We start from the raw sequence: 18,568 nt of genomic DNA, 5'->3' as shown, positions 1-18,568 counted from the left end.
TCCAGAAAGGAAGCTCACACGCACCCCTCACGGGCAGGAGCGAGCTGCCGTGCATGCTTAGATTCCCCAGAGGCTGCGCGATGAGATGAAGATGGACAGAATTTGGTCAGGTGGAGAGTCTGGTGGCCCTTCCAGTAGTGGCTCTGGAAAGCTTAGTAAGAAGAGGACCCTGGTGGTCAGTAGTGACAAATGAGAAGATGAATAGCACAGTCATGGGCACGCTGAGACACTGGGTGAGCATCTGTGGAAATGCTGTAAGAAGGAGTAGGTGGTAACAGGAGCAAAAGGAGGAAACTTGTGAGGCAGAGCCCTCGTGTGAGCAAGGAAGTTGGACCTAGTGCACTGTGGAGAGATAGAACATGGACCTTTTTGTTATAAAGAGAAAGGAAACAGCCCCAGGTGCGTTTGGTAACTGAAGCCCGAGGATGTATTCTGACTGGTTCTGTTCTCTCCAGGTATCATGAGGTGAGGTTGACTGCTGAGCTTAAGGCTGGAGATTTGAGCAGGGACAAGTGATGTGAACAGCATAGCAGGTTGCCAAGGCAACCTCATCCTCGTTTCCCCTACTGTATCCAGATAATTCCTTCTCCTCTTTTGAAATCCCAGGTCCAGGTCCAGGGGAAATGGCTTAGTGGCTAAGAGAATGGTTCTGAGTTCAATTCCCTAACAACCACATAAAAACCCATGTGTGGCTGTGTGTACCAATATTTCCATCTTTGGGAAAGAAACAGGAGGATTGCTGAGGTTTTCTACTGGGAATATCTCGAGATAGCAAGGCAGCAAGTAGCTGTGAAGAATATCTAACGTCCCTCTCCGGTCTCCATGAGTACACGGGCATGAACACTCACCTGAGTGCACACCATCCACACATATCCTCTAGTCCTGCTGCAGTCCTCTCTGGATACCTCAGGACACACCACCATCCCCTAGGAATTCTCAGCAACCAGGCTCTGGCCCTTGCTTGCCACCATTTCCTTTTGGCCTGTTTGTTCTGGGACTTCCTTTCTGCTCCAGACCTGTGGTAGATGGGAAAAGAGGAGGAGAACAGCCCTCAATGAGTGCAAGAAGTGAAGGGAGGGGCTGAGGCCAGGAGGACTTTGCTGCTGGTGGGGACGACAGAAGGCACCAGGAGAAGGAATTCATGTCGAGTTAGATGTGTAGGGCCATCTGGAAGAGTCTGGTTTTGAGGAATGCAAAGAGATTGGACTAAGGATGCAAATGCTGCTGCCCACTCCTGAAGCCGTCTCACCTTGACCCTTCACCTCTTTGTCTCCGTTCCCTGGCTCCCTCAGGTCTCTTCAATGACCCATACTCCAATGTCATTCTCAATGTCTTTGTTCTCTCCACTGTTATCGACAGCAGGAGCCTCCCCACACGCACAGTGATCTGTCTCCCACACTGTAGTTAGAATCACTGGAATCACATTTGGGTTCTGCTCTTACATCAACTCCATAGGAGCATTACTGTCTCCCCGTCATCTATAGGATAAAGCACACAGTCTTGGAAGCAGATCTCCATGGTAACTCCTGCTCAACGCACACTCATGTCTCTCTGCAGCCTGGCCTCCAGGTCTCCTGGTTTGCTCTCTGTCGCTGTGATAAAGCAACGTGGAGAGGAATAGGTTTATTACATTTTGCATTTCCATGTCGTAGCCCATCACTGAGGGAAATCAGGGCAGGAACTGAAGAGACCATGGAGGAACATTGCTTACTGGCTGGCTCTCCATGGCTCACTTCGGTTTCTTTCTTATACCACCTAAGACCACCTAGCCAGAGGTGGCACCTCCCACATCAATCATTAGTCAAGAAAATGCCCCGCGGACATTTCTACAGGCCAATCTGTTGGGGACATTTTTTCTCAATTGAGGTTCCTTCTTCCCCGAGAGCTGTAGCTTGAGTCAAGTTGACAAAAGCCTAACCAGCACACCAGGCTATTCCTGCTCTGTAGCCCTCTTGCCCTTCCCATCCAATGCTTCAGCCTTGAGAGTATCCTCACCACTCACCATCCTTGTTCTGAGTAGACAAATAAATATTATGCTAGATGTTGGCAGGTGCCACGGAGAAAACATAGGCAGGAAGGACTACAGATACTGAGAGATGAGGGTGTGATTTAAGTTGCTGAGGATCATGAAGAGGATCCGTGAATGGTCAGTCAGTAGGAGGTGGGAGGGGACAGAAAGATTCCTGAAGTCACCTAAGACCTAGGTCCAGACAGAAGAGTGTGTGAGGCTGAGTAAGGGGGTCCACAGGAAGGAAGAGTTGGAAGTGGTGAGGTCTGAGGCACAGGAGAGGAGCCCACCAAACTCATGGGCTGAGTTCATGGAGGAGAAGCCTTGGCAGGAAGGCTCAGAATGAACACTCATTGCTCAGTAGAGCCCTGGGTAGATTCACCCGGCTCCAGACTCCAGTGTCTGAGAAACAAGCTTGAACCATTGTTGAGTGGATTCTCTCTCTTTCAGCATCTGTCCGGGAGGGAATCACACAGTCTGTGTTTACACTGTTTGGATCCTCCGGGCTAATGCTTATGTTATGTGTGAGTTTGAGCACGCATACAGCTGTAGGCTCACATTTCCATTCATGACAGCTCAGAAGGGACCTGTTTTAGAGAGATGACCCCTTTAGAGAGATGATTGGAGCCTGTCCAATCACCGTGGCTCTCAGTTTGCTCACCTGTGGGCCAGCATGAGAGCACATGCAGGCAAAGGCCGTGTCATTGTGTCTGATGCAAGGCGGCATCCGAGCTTACGCATCATCTTTTCCCCTCTGTCCTCTACTGACCCTCTTGCAGTTTAAATGACCACTCATGCCTTTGCACCCTGCCCATGGCCTCATACTTTTAGATCACAGGCCAATGAGTACATTACGTTTGGATGACTTCAATTGACCTAACTTTAATATCATTTTGACCGCTAAAGGAATATATTAATGTGCATAAAATAAATCTTTTCTCTCCCCCATTTAAGTAGAAGTGAAGGAATTTCATATACTGCACCAAAAAGAAAGTCATCCACCTAAACAATAAAACCAAATGAAAATCAGAGTCTATTATTCTTTTCCTACTAATTATTTGCATATGTATAATTTGATATGTATGTATGTATATATTGATATGCATTTACAGTATACTCTGATATATCGCACTTGTATCTCTATCAGGTAATGAATCTAATATCCTGATCTCTATTGGGATAAAATAGCCTAACCTAAAAGGGGCATTAGTGATACTTTGATGCTCTGAGCTTTAGAAAATGTTAATGGCACAGAACTCACATATAAATACAAGCTGCTAAGAGCAGGGGCAATTAGATGCAATGTCAACAGAGGCACATTATCTAATGAGCTGTTTTCAGAAGTTAATAATGTGATTAATCACTGATTGATACGAACCGTAGAAAGAGAAATCCTTCTATACTAATAAGACTTGGAGCCCTAGGGCAGCCAGATAACAGGCAGAACTTGGCTAACAAGGGACCAGCTGAAGGTGAGGTGACTGAAGTGAGAAAAGGGCCAGCCAGCTCCTCAGACAGATGATCCCCATGTGGTGCATGACAGTGGGGCTTTTGTACTGCAGGGTCTAAGTCCTGGGCTGTGAGGGCCGAGCAGTAACTTGAGTTCAGCAGTTAGGAAGACCAAACATAAAGTAGATTGTAAGTAAACTAATTTAAAGCATGGGCTGGAATAATTATGGAGATGAGATTTTCCCTTCTAGCTTGATCTCATTGCAACAGGTACAATAGCAGCTTAAACATTCTTAAACCTTGAGCTTCTGGTTGAACACTCATTTTGGGAAAGGCCCTGAGGATGCCCCATTGACCAACACACACACACACACACACACACACAAACACACAAACACACGCATGCACACAACACACATACCACATATCACACACCACACACCCAGACACATACATATGCACACACACATACACATGCACATATCATACACACACACAGACACACACACATGCACACACCACACATACCACATACCACACACACAGACACAGACACATACATGCACACACACATGCACACACACACATGTACACATCACACACAGACACACACACATGCACACACCACACATACCACACACCCAGACACCCAGACACACACCCAGACACATACATATGCATGCACACACACACAGAGACACATACATGCACACACACACGCACAGACACATGTACACATCACACACAGACACATAGACACACACAGACACACATACAGACATACATTCACACACACACATACACAGATACACACACATAGACATACACAGACTACACACACACACACTAGACACACACAACACACATACACACACCACAGGCACACACATCACACATCCCACATAACACATACATACACACAGACACACACATATACACATCACACACAGACACACACACATGCACACACCACACATACCACACACCACACACATGCACACACCACACACATACACACACACACACACACACACGCACATGCACACACACACGCACATGCACACACACATCGGTGACAGGAGATGAACGAATGCACATGGTGACGTGTTTTAGAACCTTGCTGCTGTGACCAGGGCTGCGGTACAGAGACATTACCCAGTAGCCTGCAGGACAGGCAGACCCTGGGAGAGTCTGATGACAGAGACAGGATTCATGTGCAGGATGCTAGATAAGCAGAGAGAGCCAGCACAGCCAGGGAGTTGATGGTGGCTTGCTGTGCTGCAGAGGAAGAATGGGAATGAAAATGCCTTAGGAAGAGCAGATCAGGGAGGGAGAGAATAGAGTTGTGTTCTGGGGACCGCTGAGATGACTTGGTGGGTAGTGGAGCTTGCTTTCAAGCCTGTGACCTGAGTGCGAGTCCCAGGATCCACCTGGTGGAAAGAGAGTCAACGATTAGAAGTTGTCCTCTGTCCCCAGCCTTAGTGACGGTGTCACCAAGCCAGAGCAGCTAGCTGAAACCCGACAGCTCCAACACCTGCATTCAGGGCAGTCTCCTGCCATGGGCAAGTCCTTCTTGAGCTTTGGTTCCTCTCTACATCACTGCAGACTTCACCTCCTTCCTGTGAGTCTTCCTGCAGGCATTTGTTGGGACTCCTGGTTTTCTTACTCCACATCTGAAATATTTCCCAAAATCCCTGTGTGTGATCCTGGGAGGGGCTCACTCAGTCCACACCAAGCGATTCTCCCCTTTCCCACATTCTCCTAGCATAGCTTAACCAAACATTGAAACATGCAGTAGCTGCCCTTGTATCCACCCTTCTAGAACCGGCAGTTAGCACCTACTGTCTCTTTCTGCCCTGCTTTGGTTTAACCTACCTCCCCTGCAACCCCTGCAACCCCTGCACATGTGATTCAAAGTGAGTCACCAACTCAGTCCTAAACATGCGGCAGGCACATCACTGACCCGCATTTACTATATGCTTTTGACACTGCAGTAAAATGTATACCCAGTGGGGATGTACAAATCTTAAATGTGTCACCTGATGAGTTTTGGCAAATGCATACAGCTGCACGAACCAAATTATCATGGTACAGAGCATGGCCAGCTCCCTGCCATTCCTTCTGGGTTATATTCCCGCCCTACTCCCTAAAGACACCTGCAGTTCTCATCACTTATCCTTACTCTGGTTTTGAGAACAGGCTGATCCTAGCGCTTAGTCTGAGGCCTTTCTAAGCCTCCCAGACACCGGTCTGAGGGTGAACCATCTGCTCATGCTGCATTTTCCACTTCTCACTCACAGCGCGATGTTACTACTAGAGCTTGAGTCATCTCTTGGTGGCTCTTGCGCCTGACTCCAACATAGGGGTGTGTGTGTGTGTGTGTGTGTGTGTGTGTGTGTGTGTGTGTATGTGGTGTGGTGTGTGTGTATGTCTGTATTGTGTGTGGGTGTGTGTGTGGTGTGTGTGTGTGTATGTGTGTGTGTGTATGTATGTGTATGTATGTGTGTATGTGTGTGTGTATATGTGTGGTGTGTGTGTGTGTATGTGTGTGATGTGTGTGTGTGTGTATGTGTGTGATGTGTGTGTGTGTGTATGTGTGTGATGTGTGTATGTTTGTGATGTGTGTGTGGTGTGTGATGTGTGTGTGTGTGGTGTGTGTTAGGTGTGTGTGTGTGGTCTGGTGGGGTATGTGTGTGGTGTGGGTGTATGTGTTTATGTGTTGTGTGTGGTGTGTGTGGGTGTGGGTGAGGTGGGGTGTGTGTGTGTGTGTTTGTGTGTGTGTGTGGTCTGTGTGTGTGTGGTGTGTGTGTGTGTGTGTGTGTGTGTGTGTGTGTGTGTGTGTGTGTGTGTGTGTGTGTGTGTGTGTGTGTGTGTGTGTGTGTGTGTGTGTGGTCTGTGTGTGTGTGTGTGTGTGTGTGTGTGTGTGTGTGTGTGTGTGTGTGTGTGGTGTGTGGTGTGGTGTGTGTGACTGGAAACTTGTCATGTCAGCTAGTCAGGCTAGCCAATGAGCTCCTGAGATTTGCTTGTTTATGACCCTCCTTTGCTCAGTGCAGACAAACACAGTCATGCCTAGATTTCTGTGTGGGTGCTAGAGACTTGAATTAAGGTCGTCATACTTACAAGAAAAAGCTCCTATCCATTGAGCCCTCTCTCCAGCCACTCCAACATCCATTTCTAATCCTCACATTTTTTCCCCTTTTGATTATCACCAGCGAGAAAGACGGACAGTGATTGGTCTTGCTCTTTGTGCTCTTGGTAACAGTAGAGGCGCATGCCAAGGTGAGCAGAGTGAGCGTCTGCTGAGAACTGCACTACAGCTCCACAAAGTGGAGCTCACTTTATGGACAAGGAAATCGAGGCTGGGGGAGCTCGAGCAACTTGCCCAAGGCCACACAGCTGCCAGGGCAGAGGCTTTGGAGCTCTGCCTCTTCCTGCCTTGGGGTTGGGAGTTACATCTGGGTGGCTTTCACCTACCTGGAGCTCTTGGTCATGTGCTTCTCGCTGGTTCTGTCCCATAGCCGTGGTAAAGAACCCACCCAACAACCTGTGGATCATCGCTGCAGTGCTGGCTCCCATCGCCGTGGTCACCATCATCATCATCATCATCACTGCCGTGCTCTGTAGGAAGAACAAGAACGACTTCAAGCCGGACACCATGATAAACCTGCCTCAGAGAGCAAAGGTACGTACGGGCATGGAGAGGCCAGGAGGTCTGCCTGGGGCTCTGCCCGCCTTTCTCCCAGGCTTCAAAACAAGTACCTTCAGAATCATGGTCACATCCTCATTTTGAAGGAGAACCTTTTTGTCATCATCAGTCATAGCACATGCTTCTCCCTTCTGCCAACTCTCTCCCACAAACACGTTCAAGTGGTTGGTACAGGGAATCTCTAGCCATCACCGTATCTTCTGAAGGAAGAACCATTATTTTACAGATAGAAAAACTGAGACACAGACAACCAGCAGCAAGAAAGATGTGAAAAGACCTTAGATATCACTTAATAATTGAATCCACCTCCTTGTACTAGTGAAAGAAATCCCTTCAACTCCTTCCTGGTTGCATGGCTAGTTGGCAGCAGGACTAATGGTAAGACTAAGCCTGTAACTGTCTGAGCCTCCTAGACGCAGATGTGAAGGTGGTACGAGGTTGTTTTGGGGAGATAACTGGGCCACAAAGGTGTCTCCCAGGAGTGAGATTAGTAAGCCTCTTCCACCACAAGAACACACAGGAAGTAGACATTCTCCAGCCCAGCAGTGAGCCTTCACCAAAGCCCAGATGTGCTGGCACTGTAACCTCAGCCTTCCAGCCTCCAGAAACGTATCTGCCTTTTTAAAACCTCTTCATTAATGGTTGTTTGTTGCAGTGGCCCAGGCAGACAGGTCTCTTGGCTCCTACACAAAACCTCTTTGGAAACACAGACTCCCAGAAGTTTCTTTGTTCCACTAATGACTCTGCTTCAGCCATGGTCATGATGGACAAGCTATAGGGTTAGGCTGGCAACTACCAAGTATCAATTCAGTAGCTTGAAGAGAGCCTGGCTTAGAGCCCCATCCTTACTCTGTCATCTACATGTCTGTTCCCCAATCCCCTCTGGTGACAGGGGAGGGTGGACTGAAGACATTCGGAAGGCTAATTTTCCAGTCACATAGCTGCCTCTGTGATAGTCCCTGCGGGAAATGTCCAATCTGTAATACCCGGTGTTTAAATAACACCTTACAATCTGCTGGCTCTTCTGGGTCTGTCACCTCATTTGTTCATCACAGCTGCCCTGGGAGGTAGGTCACAGTCAGGGCAGGTTTCATTATTCTCACTTAACTGCCAAGAAATCTAGGGGAGAGAGACATCGGGACTTGTCCAGGCATACCACAGACAATGAAGGGGTGACTAAGGCCTGCATCCCTCTCTCTCTCTGTGTGTGTGTGTGTGTGTGTGTGTGTGTGTGTGTGTATGTGTGTACATGTGTCATGTTCATGTGTGTGCCTGTGCCTGTGTATGCGTGTGCTGTGTGTACTTGTTAATGTGAGTATGTGCATGTGTGTGTATGTGTATATGTGTATATGTTGTGTGTACTTGTTAATGTGTATGTGCATATGCATGCACGTTCATGTATGTGCATGTTCCTGTGCCTGTATGTGTGCGTTCTGTGTGTGTATATGTTGTATGTACTTGTCAGTGTGTGTGCATACATAGTATGTGCATATGGGACCAGAGTTTCTGTCAGGCAAAGTCTCTTCCTCTATCACGTGTCACCTTTGTTTTTTCACAATCTCTGACTGAACCAACAGCTTACTAAATGCCTGGTCAGTGAGCCTCGGTACCTGCCAGCTCCAGGGTAACACATACATGCCACCACACCAGCTTTTACATGGGCTCTGGAGACCCAAATCACGCCTGTATAGCAGGCAGTTTAGCGTCGAGGTGTTTCCCCAGCCTTCTTGGAGCTTACTCTGTTATGTACCTACACACAGTCTACGACCTGGTGGAGTTTCTGCTCCCAGCTCTGAACCTCTAACCTTCATTTGACTGGGTAGACATGGGACAGCAAGTTCCCACTCCCTCTGACTTCCTGTACATTGAGATTTGTGTCAGCCACGCAGCTTGGAGGGTCACGCTGGCCTCTGCTCTGTTTACATGAGCACAGCTCACTTGAGTATAAGAAATCAAAGGTGCTTTTATTACGCAGTAAGCGGTTACATCTGTGGGGAGGCTGGAGCCTGATTAGACAGTCTTGTCTCCTGAGGCACCAACCCCCAAAGAATGTTGTTCTGTGCCTGTTGACATAAGGCACCTGCTTCCCAGACACAGTGGGGTGTTAGAGAGAAGGGTACACTGGGAATTGCCGAGCTGTGAAAAATGAGACTGCTCCAAGACAGAATATTTCATTCCCATCTGAGCTTGCTTACGACGTGAGTCTTTTAGACATAATAAGCAATTACCAGAATCACAGCCAAGTGCAGGAATGCAAAACAGGCCATCCCGGAGTTAGAAAGGGGAGTTTCAGTTAAACCAAAATCTTCATTCATCTCCTGGTATGAGCAGCACCCCGCCTGTCGTGAAAGCTCTCTGGAGCTGGAACAGACGAGACGTTGGTAGCTATGCACAGCTCCTTCCGTGTGCCTATCCCAGGCACTGAGCTCCTTGAGATCCTTGCCTGCTGCTGAAAATCAAGCTGACCCACGTCCCAGGAGCTGACTGCTTATGGTCCTGTGGCTCGGCTGGCTGTCTCTCCCACAGTGAGGCTGGGTGAGACACTTTAATTCCCAAAGCCCCTTTGTCGCAGGAAGCCAGCGGAGTGGAACTGTCTGGTGCTGCAGTCCTGCTGGGGAGAGTCAGGGACACTGCAGTGTTTGAGAGACAGAGCTGCTGCATTAAAAGTGTGAGCAGAATTCAATGAGGGGCAAGGCCCAGTAAGGAAGTCAGCCATGGCCACCAATCAGTAGGCAAAGCAGATGGCCCCAGGGTCTTCACTGCATCCTCAGAATGCAGGCTGCAGAGCCAGAGGAGATCCTGGAGACCCTTCCTGAGACTCGGTAATATACGTAGCACGCTAAGCAGAGAAGGTAGGCGAGGCTTCTCTGGGAGCTGAGGCCAAAGTGAGGATCGCACACCCTCTTCAGAGACAAGTTCCACACACACACCCTGTTGTCATTGTCATCAGCTGGACACTGCAGGGAGAGCATCGAGAGCATAGCATGACTCTTCTTCCCTCCTTTCTTTGCAGTCGCCCCTCTTTGTGGCGAATTTGCAGCCTTTCCTCTCAGTCTTTCTCCATATAAAGAAAACATCAGGAACAGGTGTCTTTAAGAAGAAAGTTGTCAGAGCCCACCCAGACACAGGGTGAACCTTGTAGGACCTGCAGTGGCTGGCATAAACTGCCTGGGAGAAGCCATTCATCCCCTTAGAACAGCCACTGTTTTCCTCTTTCTTACATACGACCTCGACATAGTTATATTATCTCATTGTGCCTCAAGCTTCCCATCGGCCAAATAGGGATAGTAGCACCATTTATGGATAAGCAATTGTAAAGATCAAGTGAATGCAGGCCTGTAAATTGCTTTAAGCTATGCCTGGTCTACAATAAATATCACATACAAATCGACTTTTATTGCTTCGTGTACTTTGTCTTAAAAAGTAATATAGCAGTCTGCCTTTAAAACGATTGGCGATAACCACTGCTCTACTGGTAACGGTCCCAGGGATTGAACCTAGTGCCTTGCATGCCAGGCCAGTGCTCTGCGTCCCCAGTGTGGAAACTGTTCTTTGATTTGGCTAGTGTGTGGAACCAATATGAGAGTGATATTGATTACTGAAGTTGAAAGTTACCAATGTGTGTCAGGTAAGCAATTGATTGACCTTGGGTAATTTTCAAGTGAAAGGTTGAGTGCATTGTCCGGAGAGTCGGAAGCGAGGAGATAGGCTCCAGTTTTACCACTTGGCTGTGTTTCCCTGGGTATCCATTGACCTTCTCTGAGCCTTTGTATTTTTCCTATACTGTGAAGACTAAGGCTTACCTTGCTTCCATCACGTGTCTGTTGCAAAAACAAAAAGAGAAATCAATGTTTTATGTGCTGAACTGTTTTAAAAATGACTAAGTTGTTAACCATGGTCCCTTGGGAAGCTGCTGTTTATTAATACCTCCCTTTTCGTCCACTCATAAGTGACCCAGACTTCAAATATTTCCAGTGGATAAACAGGGTGAAGGCTGTGGGGTCCAATCAAGAGAGAGCGGCAGACAGAGTGAAGATGGGAGCTGAGCCGCCTTGTCCCATCCCCGGGTTGGTTAGTCTTGGCTGCTGGAGACTTCTCATACCCCATAGTGTCAGTCAGGACAGCACCCAGGCCAGGCACAGCAAATGACACCCAGATAAGATGGTGAGGACAAAGGGGAAGGAGGGATGTGGGGTGAATCCATGAATCGTAGTTGGATGTTTTGTCACTCTCTTGTGTTCAAATGCTGGCTCCACCTCAGACCAGCAATGATCTGAAGTGAAATTCCTAACCCTCCAAATTCCAACCTCTCCTTATAAACAGAGGCTCAAGGCACCCACCTTTGTGACCGCAGTGAGGATGCAGTGGTGACGTGTGCTCTCTGCTGTGCCAACAGCATGGCAGGGAGTGAAACCTGAGCTCCTCAGGGGTCACCACCAGTTATTACTCAGTCTGTGACTCCAGCACACATAGCAGGACCCAGCATACACTAGTGTTGGTAGAACCGAGCGAATAGAATAGGATGAGGAGGTATGTGGCTGAAAGGGAGTGCACAGGAAATAAGGCTCAGCCAAGCATGCAAGGCCTTGAACGCCTTTGCAAAGAGTATGAATGCTACAAAATGCTTCTCAAGAGGGAGTGGCACCAGCAGTCAGGGGTTAAAGGAAGATAACCTTGGAGGTCCATCTCAGATGGGCCTTGCACAGTAGACCTGGAGAGAAAGGCACAGCTTCAAGGAATAGTCTGAAGGTCAAGTCCAGTGTGGCCCAACTAACTAAGGAGCAAGGATTTGTGTTCTAGGGACTTCTGCAGGCTCCATTCTGCTTCTTGTGGAACTGAGGAAGAAGAGGGGAAAGAGAGGTGTCTCTCCTTAGCAGCCACTAGTTCAGAATCCCAGTCACCAGGTCCCGGCCTCAGAATGCCACTGGTCATACTCAGGAGACTGTGTCAGGTAAACTTACTCCTCAGGCTGAGCTTGGCAGGGAACTGGAGCACTGTCCACAGTGGAGCTCTAAGTAGCTCTGGTAAAGATGCTTTTCTAGACTAGCAGTAAAGCCCCGACCCTGTCCTGGAACACAGCAGTGAGGTTTGTCATCCAATCCAGAGCATGGCATTTTAAATCTGGTTAGAGCAAGGCCAGGGATGTAGCTCACTGACAGAGCACCTGCCTAGCCTGTACAAGGGTGAAGGCTAAATTCCCCAGTATCACAAAAGCCAAAACCTCAAAACAGGCAGGAACACTCCTATTACACCCCTAGCCTTATTAGCTGCCAGGGTAGGGTGGGGGTGCTAATGCCAACAAGTTCTGATAGATCCTATCAGGTATGTCCAACCTATAACCTGTAGTTCCCATGTCCCAGGACAGCGATCGATATGACTCAACACAATATCATAATAGGATTACTTATTTAAAATATTATCAAGTTTTGTTGATTTGTTTGATTGATTGATTGCTTTTTTTGAGACTTATTCTTGTAACTTGATTGCATAGTTCTTGAGTGTGAACTTTCTAGATGACAAGGTGATGTCATCTTAATGGCTGGACCTGCATAGTAGCAAGCCAGTTTTGTCTCCATGTTTTCTTGATGATAATCAGATGGGCTCACCTAACAAGGAAGTAAATAGCAATATCCTAACACAGTCTGAGCACTTGGTATATGTCAGGCATTTGATCCTAACTTGCATTGCCAATCTATCCCTGTGGCACAGTGACACACCCAGGGATGGCTACACATGCCTCTTGGTTTTTACCACCCCACTAAGAGATGGTTGTTGGATTCCGCTCATGGCTGCCTCATCCACTCGGAGTTTCAGATACTGGCAAAGCCTTGCTGATTTCCCAAGATGACTGACATCAGAGGCGCCATGCTTCCAAGAGAAGTTTGGATTAAAAACTGACTCCCTACATTCCACGTGCTATTCAATGACTGTAGCTTCATGCTCCGTGACATACCTCCTACTACTCAGATCTGTGCTCTGCCTTACTGTGCAAAGGGTGGGTGTAAAGCAAGACAGACAGCCTTCATTTCTTGGATGAGAAGGTTAAGATTTGTAATCCTGCTGTCTTGGTAAAACTGAGTACATACTGTTAGACAAAGCGATAACTAGGTATTTCCAGATAGGGGACAGCATGGAACCTATGATATCTTAATTAACATACACATGATGAATTCCAGCAGCAGCATCTATTGAATTAAAATGAGTGGTGTACAGTCCTTGAAAGAGGATCCTATCTAACACCAGATCACCTCTTTTATCCACTCTTCATTTTTCTGAACAAATTTTACCTGTGGAGATTCTATATTATTTTATTTTTACTTATTCATATTACATCCCACTCACCTCCCCCTTTCAGTCAACCCCTCCCATAGTCCTTCACCCATCACCCTCCCCTTCTCCTCTGAGCAGGTGGGGGCTACTCTGGGTATGGTACCCTCTCACCCTGGTAACTTCAAGTTTCTACAGGACTGGGTGCTCCTCTCCCACTGAGGCCAGACAAGGCAGCCCAGCTAGAACATATCCCACAGACAGGCAACAGCTCTTGGGATAGCCTGTTCTGTGGAAATTCTTAATCCAGTAGAATTAATGTGGTTTCTGATTTTGCAAGAGAAATAATATACAGATTTGAATTAATTTTCATACAGCAGAAAGATGGGTTCAGCCTCGCCACATATATTTTGCCGTCTATTTCTTCTCAAAGTTGTTGTTAGAGAAACTTCTCTAGAAGTATGACTTCATACTTTCTTCCTCCTCACAGCCTGTGCAAGGCTTTGACTACGCCAAGCAGCATCTGGGCCAGCAAGGGGCAGATGAGGAGGTTATCCCTGTGACTCAGGAAACGGTGGTCCTCCCCATTCCTGTCAGAGATACTCCTCAGGAAAGAGACACGGCTCAGGATGGCAGCACCATCAAGACGGCTAAGTCTACTGAAACCAGAAAGAGGTAGGCATGGCCACATCCTGTCCTTTCGTCAGCAGGGGAAATAACTGACGGTGAGAGCTGTGGTGCTCAGGTGAAGTCCACTGGCCTGTTTAAGACTCCCTCATGCTCGCTCTGAATGTTGAAAAGGAGAGCAGAGAGAAGATGGGAGTCATTGCACCGTTAAAGCTCCTCATGAGGACTCATGGTTGGTCAGCAGTGGCGAGGAAGCCCTTCTATTTATGACAGCAAACTTGGCTCTGATGTCATACATTGTTAGCACCTCTAAAGGTGCCTTTGATTCGTGACAGTTGTGGTTTTCCCCAGCAGTGTCTCAGTGAAGCTTCTGCTCTCAGTCAGAATCCCATGCTGAGTTCTACTATGAGCAAAAAGCTCTTGACACAGTTGGCAGTGGTGAGTGACAGTAACTTCAAACCTCCACACACAGATTCACACTCATGCCTATGTCTACACACACATGCAAACACTAGTGCACACACTTGTATACCACATACACATGAACATGGAAAAAGAGAATAGTGAAAGAAAAAATAACCAGAGCTCTTTGAGTGGCATTAGAAGAACTGTAAAACTGTGTCGGGTTGAATCTTGTGATGGGAAGACCTGGAGATTAATGACAAGAGAGCAAGCATGACAATGTGTGGTGCCCATAGTGGGGTCTGACCAGAGACAACAAAGACCCACAATGCCATCCAAACATCTCTCACACAGTGGTGCTATTCCACTGAACCTCCGAGGCTGGAGGGGTCTGAGTAGGTGGGAATGGGTAAATATCATCAGAAGTGGGAAAGGAAATGAGATAAGTATCGGCTTCTGCACACAGGACTTCCCTGGAACTCAGCCTTCACAATAGTTAGGACATCATAGAATAGGAAACCAGAAGATGGATTAAAATTATGGACGGCCTTGACTTCCAGGCTCAGAGAGCTGACCTGACTCCCTAGGCCATGAGAAGCCACTTCCAAGAACAGTGACATCTTGCCTGTACTTTAAGACCATTCTCAAGGCAGTGCAGATGACAGGAAAGATTAGGCTGGAGGTTGGGAGACTCATTACAAAGTCTTGGGAATGGCCACATAAAGAGGCAGTGAAGCCAGTAGCAGACCCCATTGGTTAGCTGAAGCAACAGACCTTAACAACCCATTCTCCCGTGCTTCGGAAGCACTGTGGAAGCCGGAAACACTCACTTCCCTGCCTCCCTTCCCATCCCTTCCCTTTATTTGTGCTGTCTGTTCGCTGTTTATCAGATACTGGAGCTGCCCCAGAGAACAAGACAAACTTTCTATTATTCATGTGCAACTTAAAATCTGGTATGGAGAGATGGGGGTGCTGTTTTAGATAGGAAATCGGGGAAGATCTTAACAGTTAGTGGCGTTTGAAAAAGACACCACTGACATGATCTGTCTGCTGTGGAACTTGCTGAGGGAGGAATGTTCCAAGCAGATGGAGCACTGTGTGCAAAGTCCAGAGGAGGGAAATTCTTGATGTGCCTGAAGAAAAGCAACATGGTCAAGAAGGCTGGTGTGCACCAGGGAGGAAATAGCAGCCCATGAATCAGGGAAGCTGCCTGTGGCTGGTCATGCCATCTATCAGCGACTGAAGTCAGACTGGGATTGGTATTGTAAATAAGGATCAGAAGTCATCGAGGGCTGGAAAAGGGAAAGACATGCTGTGGTGTAGAAAAGGTTCACTCTGACGCTGTGTACAAAACAGACTACAGAGAGTCAGGGTAGAAGACGGAAACCCCGGAAGGCCCAGGTAAGACACAGTGACATGGACGGAGAGTGATTGTGCATGGGCTGTTAATGCGGAGAAGGAAGCTGGTAACAGGCTGCTGTAAGATTCGGAAAAGTCTTTGCCATGCATTTGTGTTAGTGAAGGCTGGGAGGAGATGAGCTTATCAGGCACCCATAGGTACACAAATGAGCGTACTAAGAATCATTACTGTATGAGTCTGGAGTTCACAGAGAGCCTCAGAGTAGACATGGCAGTTACGGGAGTTGGTGGAGTTCTGTATCCTGCGAGACTGGAAAGAGTCATCTAGGAGGGGCTAGGAATAGAAAGGAAGACGAGCTCCGAGGACCAGGCCTGGCAGCGCTGCAATGCTTAGAGGTGCAGGAGACGAGCGAGAGTCAGCACAGGAAAGTGAGAACACAAATAAGGATGGGAGGAAGACAGGAGAGGAGACGCCAGGAGACAAAGCGATTTTCAGAAGAAGGGATTGTCCATCAAATACAGAAATTCTGCACTAAAGTCAAGCAACCAGGCTCTATTTTATTCTAGAAGCTCTTGGTACCTTACAATGAAGAGAAGAAGAGCAGAGGGGCGGATTTCCCCTCGTGCAGAGAATAAGGCAGAGAACTATGAATTAGTTCACATAGAATCTTTGTGCCCACAATAGCAGACTCCAAAGCATCGATGCTCAAAACAAACTGCCATGATCCAACTCATGGGTGGGGGGGTCACTAGCTTGAGCTCTGGGGGATGGTTCCGGTTTGAGCCAAGCTGGCTGGTGTCATCCAGAGTTACCTGCACATCACTCAAATTGATAGAAATTGAGTCGACTAAGCTCTTGCTGACAGCCATGTGTGGGGTGGCCCATAACACTCGGTCCTCTCTCCACATGGACTCACGCTCTAGCAGACTAGCTTCACCAGACTTTTCCACAGGTGAGTGTCCAAGGGCAGAAAGAAAAACAGCAGAATGCAAACATTTCTTGAGTCTCTGTCATGTTTCTTTCCTGTTGGCCAACCAAGTCACGTGATCAAGTTAGGAGACTTCGTAGAAGATCTCCCAAGTTAGGTTACATGGAGGTATGAACAGAGTTGGTTTCATTACTGCAATGGTCTATCCAGCATGGATAGTAAGCCAAGAAGAAATGAAACACGTGAAGGCGGACAGCTTATCTGAAGGGCAAATTCATTGCATTACCTATGTATTATTCTCGTGATGATCCTTGCTAAGCACAATAAAGCTATGTTGACAACCTATCACCCATTTAAAAGAAGCTGAAAAGGGAGAATTACTAAATTCAGATATTGATGTAGCACTTCTGGGAAGAATAAAAATTCTTTTATACCTATTCAAATTGAATAATTTAAATCCTGTAGGGATTAATTTTTGAAATTTGTTTGAAAACAAGCACTTCTCCTTGAGTTAGCAAGGAGTCACCTATTACTAATTAAGTTCAATTATTCATCCCCATTTTTATCAAGAAATGTTAGCTTATGAAATAGAGAGAAAGGGAGGAGTTGCTACACTTGCTTCATTATTTCATCATAAAAATGTAATTTTGCTAAGGGCTAATCACAGCCTTCCCTAGGCTGTCACATGAGCTCTCTCTGTTTGTGTATATCAGATCCTGGACCCTGGAAGTCTAAGATCATTTGGAGAGAAAGAAAGACAGACAGACCTACAAGGGGGGAGGGGGAGGGAGAAGGAGAGGGAAGGAGGAAAGTATGTATGTTTGAACATATGTGTATGCATCAGTGTGTATACATTGATGTGGAAGCTAAAAATTAGTGTTTCTGTCTGCATACCAGCACTCACCAGCTGGTAGATTAACTGACCATCAAGCCCTAGGGGTGCACATGTATGTCTCTGCCCCATACTAGGGTTACAAATCTGCACCAACAAACTCAGGTCCTCTTGCTTTCACAGCAGACACTTTACCAACCAAGCCATTTAGAGGGGGATTTAAGTACCACATCTAAGAGCAAACCCATTATGGACCAGGTTTCTGATTTCCGCATCTTGCCACATCAGTTTCCTCATTCCAGCTACCTATGGACTGACTGCAGGCCCTCCCAGAATGGGTCTGCTGATAACCCCCAAATTTTGTAACTGAAAAAAATCAATGACTTGATAATTATTGATATACTTAAATTTTTTTTTCTTTTTTCTTTTTTTTTCGGAGCTGGGGACCGAACCCAGGGCCTTGCGCTTGCTAGGCAAGTACTCTACTGCTGAGCTAAATCCCCAACCTCGATATACTTAAATTTTTAAAAGTTTATTTTAAGCAGAAGTCTGAGCATTAGTCACAGCTAGGCCGTCCAGTATCTGCTCAGTACCTCTCCTCCTGTATGTAGTCTTGGTGATACCCTTCTCTATCTGTGGCTGGGATTCATGGGTCGGGACAGATAATCAAACTCATAGGAACAATAGACATTTGAAATGGACTCTTAGTGATGAGCCCACTGTTTAGGAACTACACAGCTGATATGTATTAGCTCTCAAAGGTAGCTTTATGACTGTCATACACACATATACACCACACAACACTTTCTATTTTGACCAGGAGTTCTGAGTTGAATACTCACTGTGAATAGAGGTATATAGACAGAAACAAAGAATAAAGCAGATTGGATTATTTTTTCTCTGCAGAAATGTGCTCATTGACACCTTTGCTCAGAGTGAGAGAAACATCAGAAAATTCTTTCAGGATCAAATAGGGAAAGGGTAAGAAT

At 47.0% G+C, this 18,568-nt stretch overlaps 1 protein-coding gene across 1 annotated transcript in view; it reads left to right on the top strand.

Annotated features, from left to right (window-relative positions):
* Nucleotides 1-18,568, top strand: part of LOC116901695 (UPF0606 protein KIAA1549L-like) — a 242,887-nt gene that overhangs the window by 176,732 nt on the left and 47,587 nt on the right. Inside the window, exons 11-12 of the mRNA XM_032903824.1 lie at nt 6,976-7,139; nt 13,921-14,105. Of these exons, the coding sequence (XP_032759715.1) occupies nt 6,976-7,139; nt 13,921-14,105 (349 nt within the window). The remainder of the gene's footprint in view (nt 1-6,975; nt 7,140-13,920; nt 14,106-18,568) is intronic.

This window comes from Rattus rattus, chromosome 5 (assembly GCF_011064425.1).
Source record: "Rattus rattus isolate New Zealand chromosome 5, Rrattus_CSIRO_v1, whole genome shotgun sequence".
In the NCBI taxonomy this organism is placed as follows: Eukaryota; Metazoa; Chordata; class Mammalia; order Rodentia; family Muridae; genus Rattus; species Rattus rattus.
Note: the sequence above shows the minus strand (reverse complement) of the source record. Positions and strands in the feature narration are given on the sequence as shown.